The sequence below is a fragment of the Neofelis nebulosa genome, chromosome 4 (genome assembly GCF_028018385.1).
Source record: "Neofelis nebulosa isolate mNeoNeb1 chromosome 4, mNeoNeb1.pri, whole genome shotgun sequence".
NCBI lineage: Eukaryota > Metazoa > Chordata > Mammalia > Carnivora > Felidae > Neofelis > Neofelis nebulosa.
In genome coordinates this window covers 84,750,907-84,773,050 of record NC_080785.1, presented here as the reverse complement: position 1 = coordinate 84,773,050, position 22,144 = coordinate 84,750,907, and the positions used below count along the sequence as shown (strand labels likewise).

General features: G+C 35.6%; 1 protein-coding gene across 1 annotated transcript in view; it reads right to left on the bottom strand.

The window, feature by feature from the left end:
- Positions 1-14,704: 14,704 nt before the first annotated feature.
- Positions 14,705-22,144, bottom strand: part of SEMA3C (semaphorin 3C) — a 177,511-nt gene continuing 170,071 nt past the window's right edge. Inside the window, exon 18 of the mRNA XM_058725269.1 lies at positions 14,705-17,593. Within this exon, the coding sequence (XP_058581252.1) occupies positions 17,180-17,593 (414 nt within the window). The 3' untranslated portion in view covers positions 14,705-17,179. The remainder of the gene's footprint in view (positions 17,594-22,144) is intronic.

Sequence of the window (22,144 nt, the reverse complement as noted above, 5' to 3'; positions counted from 1 at the left end):
GCTATGAGTGGCCTAGCACAGTTTTCTCTCCCACTGTGAATTCAGACAAGATTTACTATGCCTGGAGGGTTGCCAGGGTAGAATTGACAGGAGGCTGTAAAAAGGGGATAGCAAGGAGTCTTATGAAAAAGGTCAAGTTTGTAACACTGTAGATGACAGCTAACATCCAGGATGAATAAATCTAAGCTCCAGGAAAGCCGGCTTCTCACAGTAAATCCAAGGTTACCAGGTAAATGGTGAAGGAATTCAACTTGAGGAAGGAATGGGTCAAGAGCCTTTTCCTGATTTGGAAAAATAAAAGTTTAGGGTTAAAAATGAAGATCGACAAGGGGCATAACTTAATAATGATTGTCAGATTGCCTGCTGGACAGGGCAGGGGAGCAGGGATAATGGAAATTAGAGCAATAGTAAAGATAAACTGTCACTGGAAATTTTGAATGAAACAGAGGGTTTTTATAACAGCATGTAAGAAGAGCATTAACTGAATAATATCTTAATCATGCGGCAGGACTGTTGTAAACAATACACACACACACACATATACACACACACATATATATACATGTATACATATATGTATGTGTGTATACATATATATGTATATGTATATAACATGTATATATATACATAATATGTACATGCATATGTATGTATATACATAATATGTATATATATAATATGTGTGTGTGTGTGTATATATATATATATATATATATATATATATATAACAACCCTATGAGGTAAGTAATATTATTTTCCTCATTTTTTCAGATAAGGAGCACAAGAGATACAGAGAGGTTAAGTAACTTTCCCAAGGCCACTCAGTAAGCAAGCAGCTTCTGGAAGTCTGTATTACAAAGTATTATTCTGGAAAAACCATGGAGATGGCCCCACTGAAGCAGAAAATCCATCAAAGGCAGGGCTCTAAGTATTGGGACAAGTATTGAGAAGAATGATGGTTTCAAAAAATTTGTTTAAATAAGACTGTAAGAGAACATAATCAAATTGTTAGCTTATTGATTAAAATGAATTTTGACCCTAAAATAACAAAACAAATTAATAAACCAAACAGGAAAAACAAAAAACAAAAAAGGAGAATCAGATCTATAAATATAAAGAACAAACTGATGGTTCCAGGGGGGAGGTGGTGAGGGCAACAGGCAAAATGGGTGCAGGGGAGTGGGAGAGTTAGGCTTCCAGTTGTGGAATAAGTAAGTCACTGGAATGAAGGGCACAGCATAGGGAATACAGTCAATGGTATTGTAAGAGCATTGTATACTGACAGATGGAAGCCATACATGTTGTGAGTATAATGTACATAGAACTTGCATCACTATGCTGTACACCTGAAACTAATGTAATGTCGTGTATCAGCTATACACGAATTACAAATAAATAAACAGATTCTGACAATAATGATGTGAGACGTTCTTCAAAAGATATCTAAATATTTGAATAGCAGCACTATAATGAAACTTCTTCTAGCTCCATTAAATTATGTAAGTACAATTTGTTCAGGCTTTCATATCTAAAAACAAAACTTAGGGGGCGCCTGGGTGGCGCAGTCGGTTAAGCGTCCGACTTCAGCCAGGTCACGATCTCGCGGTCCGTGAGTTCGAGCCCCGCGTCAGGCTCCGGGCTGATGGCTCGGAGCCTGGAGCCTGTTTCCGATTCTGTGTCTCCCTCTCTCTCTGCCCTTCCCCCGTTCATGCTCTGTCTCTCTCTGTCCCAAAAATAAATAAAAAATGTTGAAAAAAAAAAATTTAAAAACAAAACTTAGGAGTAAGATTTTGGTTAAACCTTGTTTCATTCCCTCAAGTAAGATTTGCACACAGGTACCTTAACTAATGAAAAAAAAAGAAGAAGAAGAAGAACAAGTTCCATTCCATTCATCTCACTACATGTGTTTTCATTTAAGATTTTACTTTTTATGTTTGGTGACTCAGAATTTTGAATTTATTTGTGGTCTTTGGCCAAATTATAGCAATTTATAATTTTAACTTAATCTAAAAATATTAACATTAGAGCCTTATGGCCATGGGATATTTTAAAATGGGAATTAAACAAATATACGTATTTTGTTGCAAAATTGTTTAAGAGAGTAATCTAAGTCTTTAAGATATAAAGCTTATACAGGATAAAATTTTGTAGGGCAAGAATAGATATATGGATAAGGAAAAATAGGAATAATATATAATTTCTGACTGCTAAAAGAGAACTTGTTCTTTATTATTTAAAAATATTATGGTGGGTGCCAAATTCTTGTATTTTAATTCCACTGCTATCATTTTAGAAAGCAATAATAATAATTATTATAGGAACTAGAACATATATAACAATAGAATATAATAAAACAAGAGAATAAGAAGCGAGAGGAAGGTAAGTTGAATTACCCAGTTGCAAGATTCTTACAATGTTTTAAAAATAGTTATCATTTGAAAGTATATCATGAATACATAAAGAAAAATACTGTAATCATTAGATCATCAAAAAGAGCACAAAAATATAGCTAAATGACTTATGATGTTTTCACGTATGGTTTTTCAACTCTGCCATCTTTCAAGGATTGTGAAAAAGCAAATCAGTCAGTAGATAGAAACCACACTGTGATTTTTGAACTTTAATCTTTTCCTGAACTAGCAATATGTGGTATAATATTGTCTTGTGATCCTCACAGGCAGGGAACTGCAACTCCCAGTCAGCCACGTGATCATGACGGTAAACAAACCACACACCTGCAGTCATTCTGTATGCAGACAGCCATTCCGTTTTCAACTTTCAGTAAAGTTTTCAATAAGTTACACAAGATATTCAACACTTCATTATAAAACAGGCCTTGTGTTAGATGATTTTTCCTAGCCATAGGTTAAGGTATTTTGAACATGTTTAAGTTAGGCCAGGCTAAGCTATGATGTTTGGTAGGTTAGGTATATTAAAAGCATTTTTGATTTATGATATATTCAACTTACGATGGATTTATCAGGACATAGCCCCTTTGTAAGTCAAGAAAGATCTGTACCATGCTGTGACGATATAGAATTACACTAAGTAGACTTTGGAAAAACTAGTACAAAAAAAAAAAAACAAAACCTTTTAGAACGTTGAAAGGATCAAGTTCATTGAGAACAATAACAGTATTAAATGTGTATGCACTTTGAATGCTTCTATATACACTAGGGAAATATTGGTAGATATAAAAGGGAAATAAACAGACATAAGGCATAGTTGAAATTTAACAATATTCTTTCAGGAGTTGACAAAACAAACCCCAAAAAGTGAAAATAAAAATATAATTGATGTGAAAAACATTATTGACCAATATGATCTAGTTGACAATGAATAATACACCTAACAGACAGACGTGGAGCATTTATTAGCACAGACTATAGACTGGTTACAAAAAATGTCCTAATAAATATCGAAGGCTTGAAACCATTCCGTTTATATCATCTGACCACAATGGTATTTAATCAGAAATTAATAGATACTTGATAATAAGATATCTGAAAAAAAGTCCCTAAGCATTTGGAACTGTATCAACATACCTCTAGATAAACCATGGAACAAAAACAAAAACAAATAGGGGTGCCTGGGTAGCTGAGTGGATTGAGCGTCTGACTTCAGCTTTGGTCATAATCTCATGGTTCGTGAGTTTGAGCCCTGCACTGGGCTCTGTGCATAGGGCCTGGAGCCTGCTTCGGATTTTGTGTCTCCCTCTCTTTCTGCTCCTCCCCTGCTCACACACTCATTCTCTCTCAAAACTAAAGATTAAAAAAAATTAAAAAACAAAAACACCAGCTTTATTTTAAAATTTCATAATTATGCCATACCAGAAATTATATCTTTTGCAAGTACTTAAACAGAATAAAAAAAGGAGATGTTAACTTAGAAATGTGTTAGGGGCTACACAGCTTTTCAAAAATATCTTAGAGGGTACTTTAGTGCCAGGGTGTGAAAGCCACTGCTTAATCTCATGGGAGATATTTAATGAATAATTCTTGCCATCAGAGACTGTAACAATGAAAAGTAAAGGGTGGTGAGTACAATAGGGGTTTTGGGTCCTATATTTCTATCTTACTTCTGGGTTTGTGTCTTGAGGATGTATAAGATCTGGGAGGGGCCAAGAAAACACACACACACACACACACACACACACACACACACACATACACTCCCCAGTAATTTTAGGTAAGAGGGGCTCTTGGCTTGTCTCCCAGAATGATGCAAAAATAGCAGAAATAATTATCTTTATTCTTCTAAGCATTTTTGGATGTAGTGGAAAGTTTACCTGCTCTGAAAGGACTTTGCATGGGCAACAAGGGACAACCCAGGGGATACCTCTGCACTGACAGCAAAGTTTAATGAAAAAAAATTATGTTGCCATGCATGCCAATATAGATAAATTACATCAAATACCAATTGAACTACCTTGATGCAATCTGAGATAAAAGAGGAACAAATGCCCAAGTATTTGAAATAGCTTTGGTCTCCTAGTGGAAAAATAATAGCATGTACTTACTGGGTCTTCACTATGTGTCAGGCACTACAAGAATTCCATGTGTATTAACTTAACTTAATTCTCACCACTACTATATGTGATACTGTTATAATTCCAATCTTAGAGAAAGCAACAGTTCATCCAGGGGGATGCAATGTTCCCAGGTTATATCATTTATAAGTGGAGGAGCTGGAATAGAAACTTGGAGCAGAAATTGAGACTTATTTTGAAATAATAAATAAATAGAATACAGCTGTTTTGTGAATTTATGTGTGCATAATTCATGATATAACAAATATATACACATACATAAATAAAAACATCACTGGGACTTTACTGATTGTCCCAAGCTGATATGGCTTAACTAGCACTTCCTCAGGTTGTGTTTCCCACAGCTTCTTTTCCTATTCAGGAGTCAAGTTGACTTCAACCATCAAACCATGATTTACAAATGCCAAATCACATCAACTCAAAAGAAGATACTTTGAAGGTCCAGCTTCTCTGGAAAGCCATGATGTAGCAGAGAAAGAAAGAGTATTACAACCTCCCATATCCAACATGAAAGCACAAGTAAGTAAAAGAAAAAAGAAAACAGAAAGCTTCAACTCCTTTTTCCTATATAGAAATGTAGAAATAACATTTTGAAAGACAAAACAGGAAACTCCTTTTATGTCATTGTACCCCCTTCATGAGCCAAGGATCACATGTATATTGAAAAATATCCAGAGAGGGGTGCCTGGGTGGCTCAGTCGGTTAAGCATCCGACTTTGGCTCAGGTCATGATCTCATGGTTTATGAGTTCGAGCCCCGCGTCAGGCTCTGTGCTGACAGCTGGGAGCCTGGAGCCTGCTTCAGATTCTGTGTCTCCCTCTCTCTCTGTCTCTCCCCTGCTCATGCTCTGTCTCTCTCTGTCTCAAAAATAAATAAAACATTTTTTAAAAATTTAAAAAAAGAAAAATATCCAGAGAGATATCCATTACTATAATGGCTTTTAGTTTCATAATAATTTTAACATATATCCATTCTGCCATGCAGAAATCATTGTTTTTGGAGTCATAAACTGCTTGAATGACATTTTTATATAAATAATTCAGAGAAACTCTTAAGGGATAGACTTCACCATGCTTTTGTTCTTGGGGAACACAGAGGTAACCTGACATAGAATAAACAGTCTTAATGTGTTTGTTATAATGTCATTCTTTAATAGCATTTTATGTAAGTAACACTCGAGCATGGCAGCATAATAGCCCTGAGAAATACACAATTCAAACTGCGTTGAAGTATTATTTTATGAGGTGAATAGACAAACACATTAGTCACTAGACTGAGGATGGCATTTTCTTATCTTGAAGCTAGTTCTCCCAATTCTCAATATCTATGTGCTGTGAAAGTAATATTGTTATGAAACTACAAAAAAATGAAATATATACATATATATATATCAGAAACCCCTTAGGAAAAACAATTTATTGACAATGGGATTCACTGAACGGCACACACATAGAATGTATAGCAAATGATTTGATTTTGCAGAGAGGCTGGTATTCTTGTGCAAAAGATGATGGATGAAAGGATGGTGGGTTAAAATCTAAAGGAAAAACAATAAAAATTCAGTCTCCCAAAGGTTTCTCATCATGCATAAAGTTCAATGAAATTCTCAATGCCTCTAGGTAAATAAACATTTCTACTGAGTCTGATTATTTCCTTGTCTAGACTTAAGTGTTTTACAGGCTTAACTATGCTGTAATACAAAGGTGCAATGTTTTTCTTGACTTTAGCTACAAGAATAGGTATAGAAAAACATCATCTTTTTCTTTTTAATTTTTTTAAGTTTATTTTGAGAGAGAGAGAGGGAAGGGAGGGAGGGAGTTGGGGAGGGGCAGAGATGGAGTGAGACAGAATCCCAAGCAGGCTTCATTCACACTGTCAGCACAAGGCTGGATACGGGGCTCTATCCAAAACCGTGAGATCATGACCTGAGCCGAAATCAAGAGTCAGATGCTCAACTGACTGAGCCACCCAAGCACCCCTACATCATCTTTTTCTTTTCTTTTTTTTTTTTTTTAATTTTTTTTTCAACGTTTTTTATTTATTTTTGGGACAGAGAGAGACAGAGCATGAACGGGGGAGGGGCAGAGAGAGAGGGAGACACAGAATCGGAAACAGGCTCCAGGCTCCGAGCCATCAGCCCAGAGCCCGACACGGGGCTCGAACTCATAGACCGCGAGATCGTGACCTGGCTGAAGTCGGACGCTTAACCGACTGCGCCACCTAGGCGCCCCTACATCATCTTTTTCTTAAATTCTTTTTCGCTTAGGTAGGAGGCATAAAGCCTCAAAAGCACATTTAAATGATACGAAATATATTACAATCATCTTAAACTAAGGTTAAGATGAATTAAAAGCAACAGAGATTCTGAAAAATAATGATGCAATTAGGGAGTATTGTTGAATCATGAGGTTGGACTATTTGTTGAGATAATTTTTAATATTTTTGTTCACTTTTTCTCCACTTACGTTATTACAGAGTTACGGCCTAGAAATAGAAGAAATCTCTAATGCTTCTGTCTTTCAAATGCGTTAGCAGAATTATGAGTTAACTTGTGGCTACCTTCCCCTCAATTTTATAAAGGCTCATTTTACTTGGTAAGATGTTATCTAACCTGCTGACTGCAGACTCCCCAACCTGGGTCACTGGCATGTAACTTAACAAAGAACATGATGAAGATTCCTTTCTGCTCTAACAATATGTCACTTTCTAAGCAAAGAAAACATTAAATATTATTGAACACTTAGTATATCATATGTTCTGTTCTAATACTTTACTGGTATGAACTTGGGCAGACAACTAAGGCAAAAAGAAATTCAGTAACTTTTCCAAGATAGCTTGGATTCAAATCCAGGCAGTCTGGCTCCAAACACCAAGCATTCCTAAACTATACATTCCCCCCCCACTGTTAGAAACAACATAATCTGCAAAGCTGATAGGTGTAAATGGATGAACAATGCCTTTTAAAGAGAAAACAAATGGGAATTTTCTTGCATATATGTAAAATATAGAAATTTACACAGAAACTGACAATATTTGCTTCTTCTGGGGTTAGGACTTGAATAAATGAGGGAAAATGGTACAAGGAGAATTTTCCATGTATATTCGTCTGGAAGTTTTGAATTTTGAAATATCTAGATGCATTATTTTCACAAAAATGGATCAATAAGTAAAACTTAAAAAGAGAAAAACAAGTATAAGTTTCAGTAGATTCTATCATGTCAACAAGCAATTATAAGTTTCCAACATTAAAAAGAAAAGTTGAGAGAGGGGCCAAGATGGTGGAGCAGCATGGAATTTTTTTTTTTTTTTTTGCTTCCCTCAGCCCTGAAATGCAGCTAGAGCAACTCCAAACCATCTTGCACATCTAGAAAACTGGTTTGAGGATAAACACAACAATCTGCACAACTTGAACCACAGAACTTGGCAGGTAGGTACGAGGCACGGAGAGGTGAACTGGGGGAGAGAAGCTACCTAGAATAGGGAGGGAACTTATTGCTTGCAGAAAGAGGATGGAGAGGCGGGGGTGGGTGGGGAGTACAGGAAAAGCAATCTCTTCTCCCCGCCCCCCCCCCCAACCCATCCTGAAAGCAGCTGGAGAGAAAGAAAGACAAAGAGTAGACTAAACAAAAAAGAGAGAAAGGAGAAAGGAACTGCAAGGGACTGGAAAAAAAGGGAGAAAGGAGAAAGGAGAGGGCTTAAATTCCATGAGTACACTATAAACAGGGGAGTGAAGAGCCTGAAACTCCACAGCTCAATACCTGGTGGTGCTCTGGTGGGAAGGGCGAAAGCCCAGGAGCAGACAGCAAGAGCAGAGGGGTCTTCAGGCTGGAGGACGTCCGGTCCTGTGCAGAGAACAGCCACATTCGCTGGTGTTGGAAAAAACACGTTAACAGTTCACTGAAGCCTGGTGCCAGGTGGATGTTGTGATTTACCATAATCTCTGAACCACAGCTGCTACACGATTGCGCGAACTTTCTCTGGGGCGGGCTGGCACCCGGCCGCAGTCTCTGAGCATCTACAGCAACACAGTCCTGCCAACGTTCCAGGGGGTGGGCCGGCACCCAGCCATTACTCGCGAGACCTTTCACCAGAGGCTCTGAGCGGGTCAAAGCTGCAGGGTGCTCAGAAGGGAGGGGTTTGGAGACGCGGCCGCCCGACTTAGCTAAAACTCGGGAGGCACGTGCCGCCTGGCAGGCTGAACAACTTGGTCACAGTGTAGAAGCCGGGAGGAGACGGAAGCCAGAGACACGGGAGGGGTGTGCTTGATTGCCAGTCAGCAAGAGCACAGAGTCCTGATACCAGAGAGGGGCAGCTGTGTGACACCATTTTCACGCCTCCCACGCATGCGCATACACGCCTACACGCACCACAGTGATCCACCCCAGCAAATTAAGTAGCGCCATCTAGTGGAGAATGTGGTGGCTACACTAAATCCCACTCAAATGGGCCACCATGCTCTGCAAGAGCACAAATCTCTCTCCCTGATTAGTTTGTGGACTATAAAGGGCTTCATAGTTTGACTTCTAGAGGAAGCTGGATGTAATTTCAATCTTATTTCATTCCATTCACTGGTCCGTCCATTCAATTTTTTTTTCTTTTTCTTTTCTTATTCTTGAATACAGAAAGAAAAAATTTTGTTTTCTGTTTTTATAAAAAAGATCTTTCTTTTTTCTATTATATTTATACTTTGTGTAAATTTTCAAATTTCTATTATACTTTCATTATTTCATTTTATTCTCTTTAATTTTTTCATTTTTTGAACTTTTCAATGCTTTCCTTTTTTTGTTTTTTCTTTTTTCCTATTTTTTTCCCTTTCTTTCCTTCCCTTTTTTTTTCTCTTCTATACAGCTTCTTTCAACAACCAGACCAAACCACACCTAGGAGTTAGCACCCTTTATTTGATTTTTTTGGTGTTGTTTTTAATTTTGTAATTTTTATTTTTTTAAATTTTATTAACCCTTTTTTCTTCCTTCAAAATGGCAAAATGAAGGAATTCACCTCAAAAGAAAGAACAGGAAGAAATGACAACCAGGGACTTAACACACATACAAGCAAGTTGTCTAAACCAGAATTTAGAATCACAATAAGAATACTAACTGTGGTTCAAAAAAGCATAGAATCCCTCTCTGCAGAGATAAAAGAAGTAAAATCTAGTCAGGATGAAATAAAAAATGCTATAACTGAGCAGCAATATGAATGGATGCCACAGTGGCAAAGAGGGATGAAATAGAGCAGCAAATCAGTGATATAGAGGACAAACATGGAGAGTAATGAAGCAGAAAAAAAGGGAAACTAAGGCAAAACAGTACGATATAAGAATTAGAGAGTGACTCATTATAAAGGAATAACATCTGAATCATAGGGTTCCCAGAAGTTGAAGAGAGAGAAAAGGGGATAAAAGTTTTATGTGAGTAAATCATAGTGGAAAACTCTCCTAACCTGGGAGAGACACAGACATCAAAATCCAGGAAGCGCAGAGAACCCCCATTAGATTCAACAGAAATCGACCATCAACAAGGCATATCGTAGTCAAATTCACAAAATACTCAAGCAAGGAAAGAATCATGAAATCAGTAAGGGGAAAAAAGTCCTTAACTTATAAGGGAAGACAGATCAGATTTGTTGCAGACCTATCCACAGAAAATTGGCAAGTCAGAAAGGAGTGGCAGAATATATTCAATACACTGAATCAGAAAAAATATGCAGCAAAGAAATCTTCATCCAGTAAGACTGTCATTCAAAATAGAAGGAGAGATAAAATTTTCCAAAACAAAAATTAGAGTTCGTGACCACTAAACCAGCCCTGCAAGAAATTTTAAGGGGAATACTCTGAGGGGAGAAAAGATGGAATAAAAAAAAAAAAAATACCAAAAGCAACAAAGACTAGAAAGGACCAGAGAACAACACCAGAAACTCCAACTCTACAGGGAACATAATGGCAATACATTCATATCTTGCAGTACTTACTCTAAAATGTCAGTGGACTAAATGCTCCAATCAAAAGACATAGGGTAACACAATGGATAAGAAAACAAGATCTATATGGTGTTATAAGAAACCCATTGTAGACCTAAGGACACCTTCAGATTGAAATTAAACAGATGGCTCTCCATCTATCATGCTAATAGTCACCAAAAGAAAGCCAGAGTAGCCATACTTATATCAGACCATCTAGAGTTTAAAATAAAGACTCTAACAAGAGATGAAGGGCATTACATCATAATTAAGGAGTCTATTCACCAAGAAGATCTAACAATTGTAACATTTATGCTCCAAATGTGATAGCACCCAAACACATAAATCAAGTAATCACAAAAATACAGAAACTCATTGATAATAACACCATAATAGTAGGGAACTTCAACACCCCACTTACAATAATGGAAAGATCATCTAAACACAAAATCAACAAGGGAACAATGGCTTTGAATGACACAATGGACCAGATGGACTTAACACATATATTCAGAACATTTCACCCTAAAGCAACAGAACACATACTTCTCGAGTGCACATGGAACATTCTCCAGAATAGATCACATACTGGGACACAAATAAGCCCTCAACAAGAACAAAAAGATCAAGATCATACGATGCATATTTTCAGATCACAACACTATGAAACTCGAAATCAGCCACAAGGAAAAACGTGGAAAGATAACAAATACTTGGAGACTAAATAACATCCTACTAAAGAATGAATGGACTAACCAATAAGTTAAAGAAGAAATTAAAAAGCACATGGAAGCCAATGAAAATGATAATACCACAGCCCCAAACCTATGGGACACAGCAAAACACGTTCATAAGAGGGAAGTACATAGCAATCCAGGCCTTCCAAAAGAATGAAGAAAGGTCTCAGATACACAACCTAACCTTACACCTTAAAGAACTGGAAAAAGAACACAAATAAAACCACAAACCAGCAGAACACATGAAATAAGAAAGATTAGAGCAGAAAACAATGCTATCAAAACCAAAACAAACAAACAAACAAACAAACACAGTAGAATGGATCAATGAAACCAGGAGCTGGTTCTTTGAAAGAACAAAATTGATAAATCCCTAGCCAGTTTGATCAAAAAGAAAAAGAACCAAATAAATGAAGTCAAGAATGAAAGAGGAGAGATCACAACCAACACAGCAGAAATATAAACAATAATAAGAGAATATTATGAGCAGTTATACGCCAATAAAATGGGATATCTGGAAGAAATGGACAAATTCCTAGAAACATAAACTACCAAAACTGAAACAGGAAGAAATAGAGAAAATTTGAACATACCCATAACCAGTAAAGAAATGAAATTAGTAATCAAACATCTCCCAAAAAACGAGTCCAGAGCCGGATGGCTTTCCAGGGGAATTCTATCAAACATTCAAAGAAGAGTTAACACCTATTCTTTTGAAGCTGTTCCAAAATATTGTAAATGGAAGGAAAACTTCCAGACTCATTCTCTGAAGCCAGCATTACCTTGATTCCAAAACCAGAAAAAGACCTCACTAAAAAGAAGAACTACAGACCAATTTCCCTGATGAACATGGATGCAAAAATCCTCAACAAATGATACTAGCAAACCAGATCCTACAATATGTTAAAAGAATTATTCATCACAACCAAGTGGGATTTATACCCGGGATGCAGGGCTGGTTCAATATCTGCAAAACAATCAATGTAATACATCACATCAATTAAAGAAAGGACAAGAACCACATGATCCTCTCAATAGATGCAGAGAAAGCATTTGACAAAAGATAGCATCCTTTCTTGATAAAACCCTCAAAAACATAGGGATAGAAGGATCATACCTCAAATCATAACAGCCACATATGAAAGACCCAGAGCTACTCTCATCCTCAATGGGGAAAAACTGAGAGCTTTCCTCCTAAGGTCAGGAACAGGACAGGGATGTCCACTCTTGCCACTGTTATTCAACATAGTATTGGAAATCCTAGCCTGAGCAATCAGATAACACAAAGAATAAAAAGCATCCAAGTCAACAAGGAGGAAGTCAAACTTTCCCTCTTCACAGACGACATGATACTCTATGTGGAAAACCCAAAAGATTCCACCAAAAAACTGCTAGAAGTGACCCATAAATTCAGCAAATTCACAGGATATAATATCAATGCACAGAAATCGGTTGCATGCCTATACACGAATAATAAAGCAACAGAAAGAGAAATCAAGGAATTGATCCCATTTATAATTGCACCAAAATCCATAAAATACCTAGGAATAAACCTAACCAAAAAGGTGAAAAATCTATACACTGAAAACTATAGAAAGCTTATGAAAGAAATTGAAGACACAAAAAGAAGGAAAAATATTCCATGGATTGCATTGCAAGAACAAATATTGTCAGAATGTCAATACTACCCAAAGCAATCTACATATTCAATGCAATCCCTATCAAAACACCAGAATTCTTCACAGAGCTGGAGAAAACAATCCTAAAATTTGTATGGAACCAGAAAAGATCCCGAATAGCCAAAGCAATCCTGGAAAAAAACAAAACAAAACAAAAAAAAACAAAAACAAAAAAAAAGAACAAGGCTGGAAGCATCACACTCCCAGACTTCAAGCTGTATTACAAAGCTGTAGTCATTAAGGCAGTATGGCACAAAAACACTCAGATCAATGGAAAAGAATAGAGAACCCAGAAATGGACCCACAAACATATGGCCATGTAATCTTTGACAAAGCAGGAAAGAATATCCAATGGAATAAAGTCAGTCTCTTCAGCAAATGGTGCTGGGAAACCTGGACAGCAACATGCAGAAAAATTAACCTGGACCACTTTTTTACACCATACACAAAAAGGAACTCAAAATGGATGAAAGACCTAAACATTAGACAAGAAGCCATCAAAATTATAGAGAAGAAAACAGGCAAAAACCTCTTTGACCTTGGCCGCAGCAACTTCTTACTCAACATTTCTCTGGAGGCAAGGGAAACAAAAGCAAAAATGAACTATTGGGACTTCATCAAGATAAAAATCTGCACAGTGAAAGAAACAATCAGCAAAAACTAAAAGGCAACTGACGGAATGAGATATATATTTGCAAATGACATATCAAATAAAGGGTTAGTATCCAAAATCTATAAAGAACTTATTAAACTCAATACCCAAAAACAAATAATCCAGTGAAGAAATGGGCAAAAGCCATGAATAGACACTTCTACAAAGAAGACATTCTATGGCTAAAGACATATGAAAAAATGCCCAATATCACTCATCACCAAGGAAATACAAATTAAAACCACAATGAGATACCACATTACACCAGTCAGAATGGCTAAAACTAACAACTCAGGCAACAACATGGTGGCAAGGATGTGAAGAAAGAGATCTCTTTTGCACTGCTGGTAGGAATACAAACTGGTGGTTTTCCACTCTGGAAAACAGTATGGAGGTTCATCAAAAAATTAAAAATAGAACTACCCTACAACCCAGCAATTGCACTACTAGATATTTATCCAAGGGATACAGGTGTGCTATTTCGAAGGGCCACATGCACCCCAATGATTATAGAAGCACTATCGACAATAGCCAAAGTATGGAAAAGTTCAAATATTCATCAATGGATGAATGGATAAAGAAGATGTGGTGTATGGATATATGTGTGTGTGTGTGTGTAGGTATATATATATATACCTACACACACACACACACACACACACACACACACACACAAATGGAGTATTACTTGGCAATTGAAAAGAATGAGATCTTGCCATGTGCTACTATGTGGAGGGAGCTGGAAGATATTATGCTAAGCGAAATTAACCAGTCAGAGAAAGACAAATATCATATGACTTCACTCATAGGAGGAATTTAAGACAAAACAGATAAACATAAGGGAAGGGAAGCAAAAATAATACAAAAACAAGGAGGGGGACAAAAGAGAAAAGACTCTTAACTACAGAGAATAAATTGAAGATTGTTGGAGGGGTTGTGTAGGGGGATGGGCTAAATGGCTAAGGGGCATAAGGAAGGACACTCGTTGGGATGATCACTGGGTGTTATACATACGGGATAAATCACTGGAATCTACCCCTGAAATCATTATAGCACTATATGCTCACTAACTTGGATATAAATTAAAAACAAAAATAATAATAATAATAAAAAGAAAGAAAAGTTGAAGACATTCTTGGGGAATTCAACATGTTTTATTTTGCCAGGCAAATGATTTCTTCAATATCCAATTAAATATTAAGCTACTAACTACATTTCATTTGTTTTCTCACAGAGTGAACATTCACCGTAATGACAGTTTCATCATGCTAAAATCTATTCACAAACCTACACTTTGAAAAAAGTGCATTCCTAGGAAATTTTATGTACAATACAAATGGAAAACATATTAAATCACTGAAATGTCAAACTACACAAAATAATACTAATTAACCACCAATATTCAGTATATGTTGACAATATTTTTTGAGAAATTTTTCTTTACATTTGGCAGTTATGTTCAAGATTTTCTATAATTTTAAAAGTAATAAAAGTATATACAATTGAATAATGTTCAAAGGAGAAGGTATTAAATAGCACAAATAATATTACAAAACTAAACACCCTTATTGTCTATCATTCTGGTTTTACACTAAGCAAGGGGACCTGTGTAGTTACCCTATCTTCTGACTCTAAAACAATTTTACTTTAACTCTGTACATAGAATAGAATGGTCATAAACATTGAAGATGGATTTGGCTTTCCACTGATGTGCATTTCTATTTTTGCACATAGAGAAGAAATAAAGAAGTTTAGTTATATTCTTTAAGCAGGCAAAATATCTGTATAATAAACTGCTTTAGTGAGTACTTTAGAATCATACACATTTGGAAAATAGCTTTTGTTTATTAGCTTATTTTTGAATGAACATTATTTATGTTTTGTATTTTAAATGCAGTGTTTGCCCTCACTGGGGCCTCCTCTTATAATATCATAACTTACCACCACTTAAATAAGAAATCAGAAATCTTAAATAAGAAATCAGAAATCTTAAATCTTCTTAGATTCTGATCAATGATCACATTAATTTGGACAATGATTTAGCTCAAGCTTTTATACTGTGGCGTTTAAAAAGGTAATAAATCTACCTTAACTTCTTTGTGTACTATAAACTATACCTATAATTTTGTACTAGATTTTGAAAAGATATATGATGCAATTTCTATTTGCACCTGGAAACATGACTATTTCTTGAAAAGTAAATAAAATAAAAAAGCAAAAGTTGTGTTTTTAAAGGAAATATAACAATAGAAAGACATTTCTCATATTTCTCCCATTTAATTGCTATTTGGAGTAAAACGTTCAAAAATAAATTATTCTAATGAAAGGATCCAAACTTACAAATAGAAGAAAGTTATTTTACTCATTATAAAACTTATCATATTTGTATTTATATACCAGTGTGCATAAGTACCAGCATTCTTTTAAAAGAAAGTATGTCTATTTTTGTTCATATTTGAATTTTTTTCATTTCTCCACAAAATGAGCACCTCTTCAGCACACATTAAATATCATTTAAAAAGAAAATGAATTGGTGACTTAAAATCTGTATGATATCTGAGGTTGGCAAACCAAAAAAATGTGAGAGTTAATTATTGAAATTAATCACTGATGTTAAAAATTAGTTATATTTTTTATAAACAGCTCTTAATAAAATTACATTCCTTACTTTATTTTTCCCCATTTTAGTTTCACCTCTCATATACAAGTTTGATATTTCATTTTTTCTTCTTATATTGTTTACTTTGCCATGCAGACTAGAAAGTTAGAACAAATACAGTAATTAATTAAACAGTGTGAGATTATATTCTCTGAGTCTAAAATAACTTAAATAACTTCCAAAAAAAGTGCTTTCGTTTGGAAGGTAATAGCATAAGAATATAAACTTAAATGCTTCACTGACATAACTCCAATCAAAGATGTTTATGGTGAGGGTCATTTAATCTTCCTAAAACAAAACAAAACAAAAAACCAAAGATCAATAACAGGTATCAGCAACTGACCATTTTCACAATAATAAAAAAATTTAATATATTTCACTGGAAAAAAATAAACTGTTCATTGTTTTATTTATGAATCACTCACGTTTTATACAATTTTTAGATGCTTTCTTCCTTGACTTGTATCTATTCAATATTTCTTTTGAGAGCTACTCTATCACATGTATTTATACCACTTTTACAATGTAAAAGTTTTAAATGTGGCATTTGTGCTCATATTTAAAATCAGTGACAATTCCAAATCTAAACCGTTAATGCAAGGAAGGAAAATCACAGGGTTATGGCCCTTATTCAATTAAGGGATGTAAGAATTTTAGTTTTATAGCCGCCATATCGATTTTGAAGAAAAAGTAAATAAAGATATAAATAAAATCTAGGTTAACTTAAATATTTATATGCACCATGAGGACCATGACATGTCTAGTGCTAGTCAATATCATACAAGAAAATGCATGCTCATTTCAGTTCATGTAATATTCACTTTGGGAGTGAGTAACCACATTTATCAGGAATTTCCTATGGGTTAAAACACAAGGTTCTTTGCTCAAAATTTGATCATTGAAGACAGACCATTCTTTACTGGAACATAAGCCCCAAGTGAGAGAACATTATGACTCTGGCAACTGATTCCTCCTGTTTCTACTTTTCCGGCTATTGATGAGAGCTTTTAACTTGCCATAGTCCCCTCTTATCTTCTGGGATTCTTCTCCATGTTGATGTTGCTGCCGAGTGTCTTTGCAGTACTGATTAATCATCTGCATTTCTGAGTGGCTGAATGCCCCCATGATGTCCTTTGGGTGGAAGGGTAAAGCTCTCACAGAGCTGGCCCAGGTCCATGGGGACCATTTGTCTGTCACAACAGCCACCATTTCAGAATCTAAAACTTTGAAGTTGATCTTGGCTATTGTCTGCTTGAAGCTGTTTTCTGTTGCAATGCAGTGATATAGTCCTTGGTCAGAATCCTGAACAGAGCGGATTAGAAGTCCTTGTGAAGTGGCTATGATTCGTTCATTCAGCTTGACCTAAAAGAGAGATTCATCAAAGATCCAAACCCAACTCTGTGTCTTCTAAAAAGATATGATCAACATATACAGAGTATCACTGAAATTCCAAATTTGGCAAAAGCATCTAGTACTGATCAGCTTCCTTCTTAGTGAACATAAAATTTTGGTCAGTTCCACTGCCTGTTTTGCCCAGGAGATGTTGTCTTAAGAGCACTGAATCTATTAAAATCTATTAAAGACAGGATGAAGTTATCACCCACATTGCCAAAAATAGCTTAAAGTTCATTCCCTTTGGATGAAAGTAGTTTCTCCACCAATAAGCACAGAGTTTTGGTTGCTTTGGGAATATGAATCACAGTCAACCTATATACACAAAATTCACAGATAATTTAAAATATCTATTTCATCCTGGAATTCCTGTCTTTAATTGCAACAAAATACTCTTAGTAGTAAAATCATTAAGCCACAGTTAAATGGTTGAATTTTTATCATTTTTTAATGAATGAATGAATATTCTCCTAAGTAAAAACTGAAACAATTCATTACTTTATTAAAGCAGTAAGATGACTCAAAAAAAAATCATGTAAGCAGAGACTGAGTTTTGAATACTATCGAGGCTTTTTCTAATTATCCCAAACTAAAGAATGACTAAAAATAAGATGAAATGCCATCATCTTCTAAGTCTTCTAAGTAGTTTTACTTGCCAAGGAAAGATAATACAAAGCTATGAGGTAATATTTAATTATATAGGCTTGCCCTAGAAAAACTATTATTTGCTGAATATTAGTTAAATGCATGAAATCATCTTTCTTAAAGTTCTAGCTATAGCATTGCCAACAAACAGACTAAAAACTTAAGTGGTAAGAAGTTCTTTAACATGCATACTCGAGAATGTTCTTTCACTGAGGGAAAAAACAAAAACAAAAACAAAAGAAAACACCCCTGACCGAAATAAAAATAAAGGAATGCATGTACAATGCTTTTTTAAATGGTAAATTTCTGTGTAAATAGGTATTTTATTATCAATGAAATAAAAATCAAACATAGATTGTTTTAGATAAAAAGTAAGCTTCACACAAAAGCACAAAAAGGCAAAGTATACAAGTGAAATACAGATAATAGAACAGACCTAGAAGAGGGAGGTCAGGAAGAAGGACTGAAATATATAAACTGAAGTTTTGATGTTAATTTAATTTTTAAAGTTTAAGTGTGTCCCCAAAATAGTTTCAATCATGTAGAAATGCATTTGAAAAAAAGAGAGAAAGCCTTTTACGTTTGTGCAAAATTAGGAAAAATTGTGGACGCCAATTTGATAAAATCATATAACATGTATAATAAAATGTGATGCAGAAACTTCTTTTCTAGGAATTTATTCCAGAAGATACAGTCACAAGTATGCAAGTATTCATGTAAATGATGTTTGATAAGAAGAAAAACAATAACCTAAGCAGTAGATGGCTTAAAAAAAAACCCTTAAGATGTATTCATATAGTGGAACACTCTGTGGCTAGGAAAAATAAGTTAGCTGCATATGTACTTACTGATATTAAAGTGGGTGAGTGTACATCAGAGAGAGACAGAGAGAGAGAGACAAAGAGAATGATAAAAATAGGAAAATTATGGAGAATATTTGGAGGAATACATTATGATTGAATATATAATTCCTAGTAGCTTTATACTTTGGGGAAGTGTGAATAAATATTGAAGTGAAGGGGAAGAGGACTTTTAGTGATCATTTTATGCTATTCAGTATGAACTATGTACATTTTCTCCATGAGCTTTTATCATTTGTCTTACATTTAAAAAAAATTTTTAAATGTTTATTTTTGAGAGAGAGAGAGAGATACAGAGTGTGAGTTGGGGAGGGGCAGAGAAAGAGAGGGAGACACAGAATCTGACACAGGCTCCAAGCTCTGAGCTGTCAACACAAAGCCCAATGTGGGGCTTGAACTCAGGAACAGCAAGATCATGACATAGACCGAAGCTGGACGCTTAAACAACTGAGCCACCCAGGTGCCCCCGTCTACATTATTTTTAAAAAATTCAGTATTTACATATTAACATGAGAAATAAGCACCTTTTTGCCTAAAATACTAAGAAAGAATTAGAATAAATTTAATAAGACAGTAATAGTTTGCTTAGCCAAAGTAAGGAGTAGAATTGTGCTCTATAAATTCTAGATAAAATAGATTTGCATAATTATATTATAGTTAATGTTTTCCTAGTCTTACAGCAATCTTATGCTTTTGAGATTTGAAGAAAAAGCAAGATAGTAATAACTGAGTCCCTACATTCTTGGGCATTCTGAAATAAAATATCAGAAATATCACAAAAGAGATTCAGTCATTAAATCTAGAACTCAATCCATTATTAATTGAATTCATTATTTCTGTGGCATGTATTCAAGCTTGTATGTACTCGTTTTCTTTAAATAATACAAATTATATTCACTGATTGTATATGATTCTATTTAACTTTTTAATATTTTTTAAGTTTAATTATTTTTGAGAGAGAGAGAGCACACGCATGTTCAAATTGGGAAGGGGCAGAGAGAGAGGGAGAGAAAGAATACCAAGCAGGTTCTGTGCTCAGCATGAGCCTGATGTGGGGCTCAATCCCATGACCCAAACCGTGAGATCATGACCTGAGCCGAAATCAAGAGCTGCATGCTTAATCAACTGAGCCACCTAGATGTCCCTCTATTTAACTTTTTAGTGAATTAAAGAAAAACATTTTATTCATGTAAGGTAATCCCTGTTTGAGTTGTAGATTTCCAATTCACATATATACACACAGACCTTCTCAAGAAGGACTGTGCACGAATACATGCCATGCTTTAGCCTAAGAACTTCATTTCTGTACAATAATCATCACCACACATTATGACTTCTATCTCAGCTTACGTTGTAAGACAATTATTATCACCTATATCCACTCAAAAGAATTTAAAATTAATAGTCTGTAGAAATTTCAAGTCCTTTTTTTTTTTTTTTTAAATTTTTTTTCAATGTTTTTTATTTATTTTTGGGACAGAGAGAGACAGAGCATGAACGGGGGAGGGGCAGGGAGAGAGGGAGACACAGAATCGGAAACAGGCTCCAGGCTCCGAGCCATCAGCCCAGAGCCTGACGCGGGGCTCGAACTCACGGACCGCGAGATCGTGACCTGGCTGAAGTCGGACGCTTAACCGACTGCGCCACCCAGGCGCCCCTCAAGTCCTTTTTGATGACAGATTTTTGTAGCAAAGTAAACAGATCTTAAACAATATTTTTATTAATAATAATGTCTAAAAAGATTTTTTTAGTATCATAGAATTCTGGGGCAAGAAGAGGTCCTAGCGTTCATCTAGCTCCTCTTTCCTCCAGATGGTTAAAAAAAAAATAATCTTTTTTTTTTTTTTTTTGAGAGAGAGAGCTCGTTCCTGAGAGGGGGCAGAGGCAGCAGGAGAGGGAGAGAGAATATTAAGTAGTCTGCATACCCAGCACAGGGCCCAACAAGGGGCTCAGCCTCAGGATTGTGAGATCATGACCGGAGTCCAAATCAACAGTTGGGTGCTCAACCAACCGAGCCATCCATATGTCTCAGTTAAATCTCTTCTTATGCAAGTGCTCATCAGCCTGTGGTTTAATATCCCATAGACATGGACGCACAATGACTAAACCGCTCCTACTGTCTTTGGACAGGCAGGCATGAGTTGTAAAGTATTCCCCATATGGAGCCAATATCTATTTCAGTAACTCTGATGCAGTGCCTGGTTCTATAGCTTTGGATTGTGTCCCTTCTACATAGTCTTAATTAACTTAATCTGTAGTACTTAAACTGTCCACAACAGAATACACCCAAATGGGGAAGGCTCCATTTTCCCCTTTGCTCCATCAGACTTTATGAACACTGCTAAAAACATGACATTTTAGACTACCCAAAGGCTTTATATATACATATATTTTTTTCTTCTTCTTCCTCTTATTTGTCAGTACAACATGACATGAGTATTATGGGACTTCATTATTTTATAATATTTCACCCTATGCTGTTTTACAATGTCTCCCTTCTAAAACAGCTCTTTAAGATCAGTGAAAAGTTAATGTCAGTGTCCTTTTATTTGAAAAAACTGCTTTTTCCATATCACTAAATAAAGGCAGTGCTCCCATAAACAATGGTTCCATACATTACCTAACCAAAATCATAGAGTTATGGATAATAAAGCAAAGGAAATAGATTACTGCATGGCAGAAAAATGCTTCTTACCATAAAAGTTACAGTTTAGTGAAATTTCTTGCTGAGGAAAATTGAATTTTTTTAAAGCTCCCTTTTATCTTGTGAATCACACAAAGGTGCTGCTGAGTGAGAACTTGGCTTCTGGTTTTGCACACATCTTGTTTCTTTTACAAATGCTTCCTCCTATCACTACCCCCGTCTTGAGTGCAGGCAGCAAGGATTTCTAATTAATTCATCAACTCTACAGACAAAGGATTTTAAAGGAAGTGGCACTTGTCATCCTGAGGACATAAAAGGATGTTCATATGCCTTTTCTTTTTCATTTGATCTGAACTTCACTAAGGGGTGGTG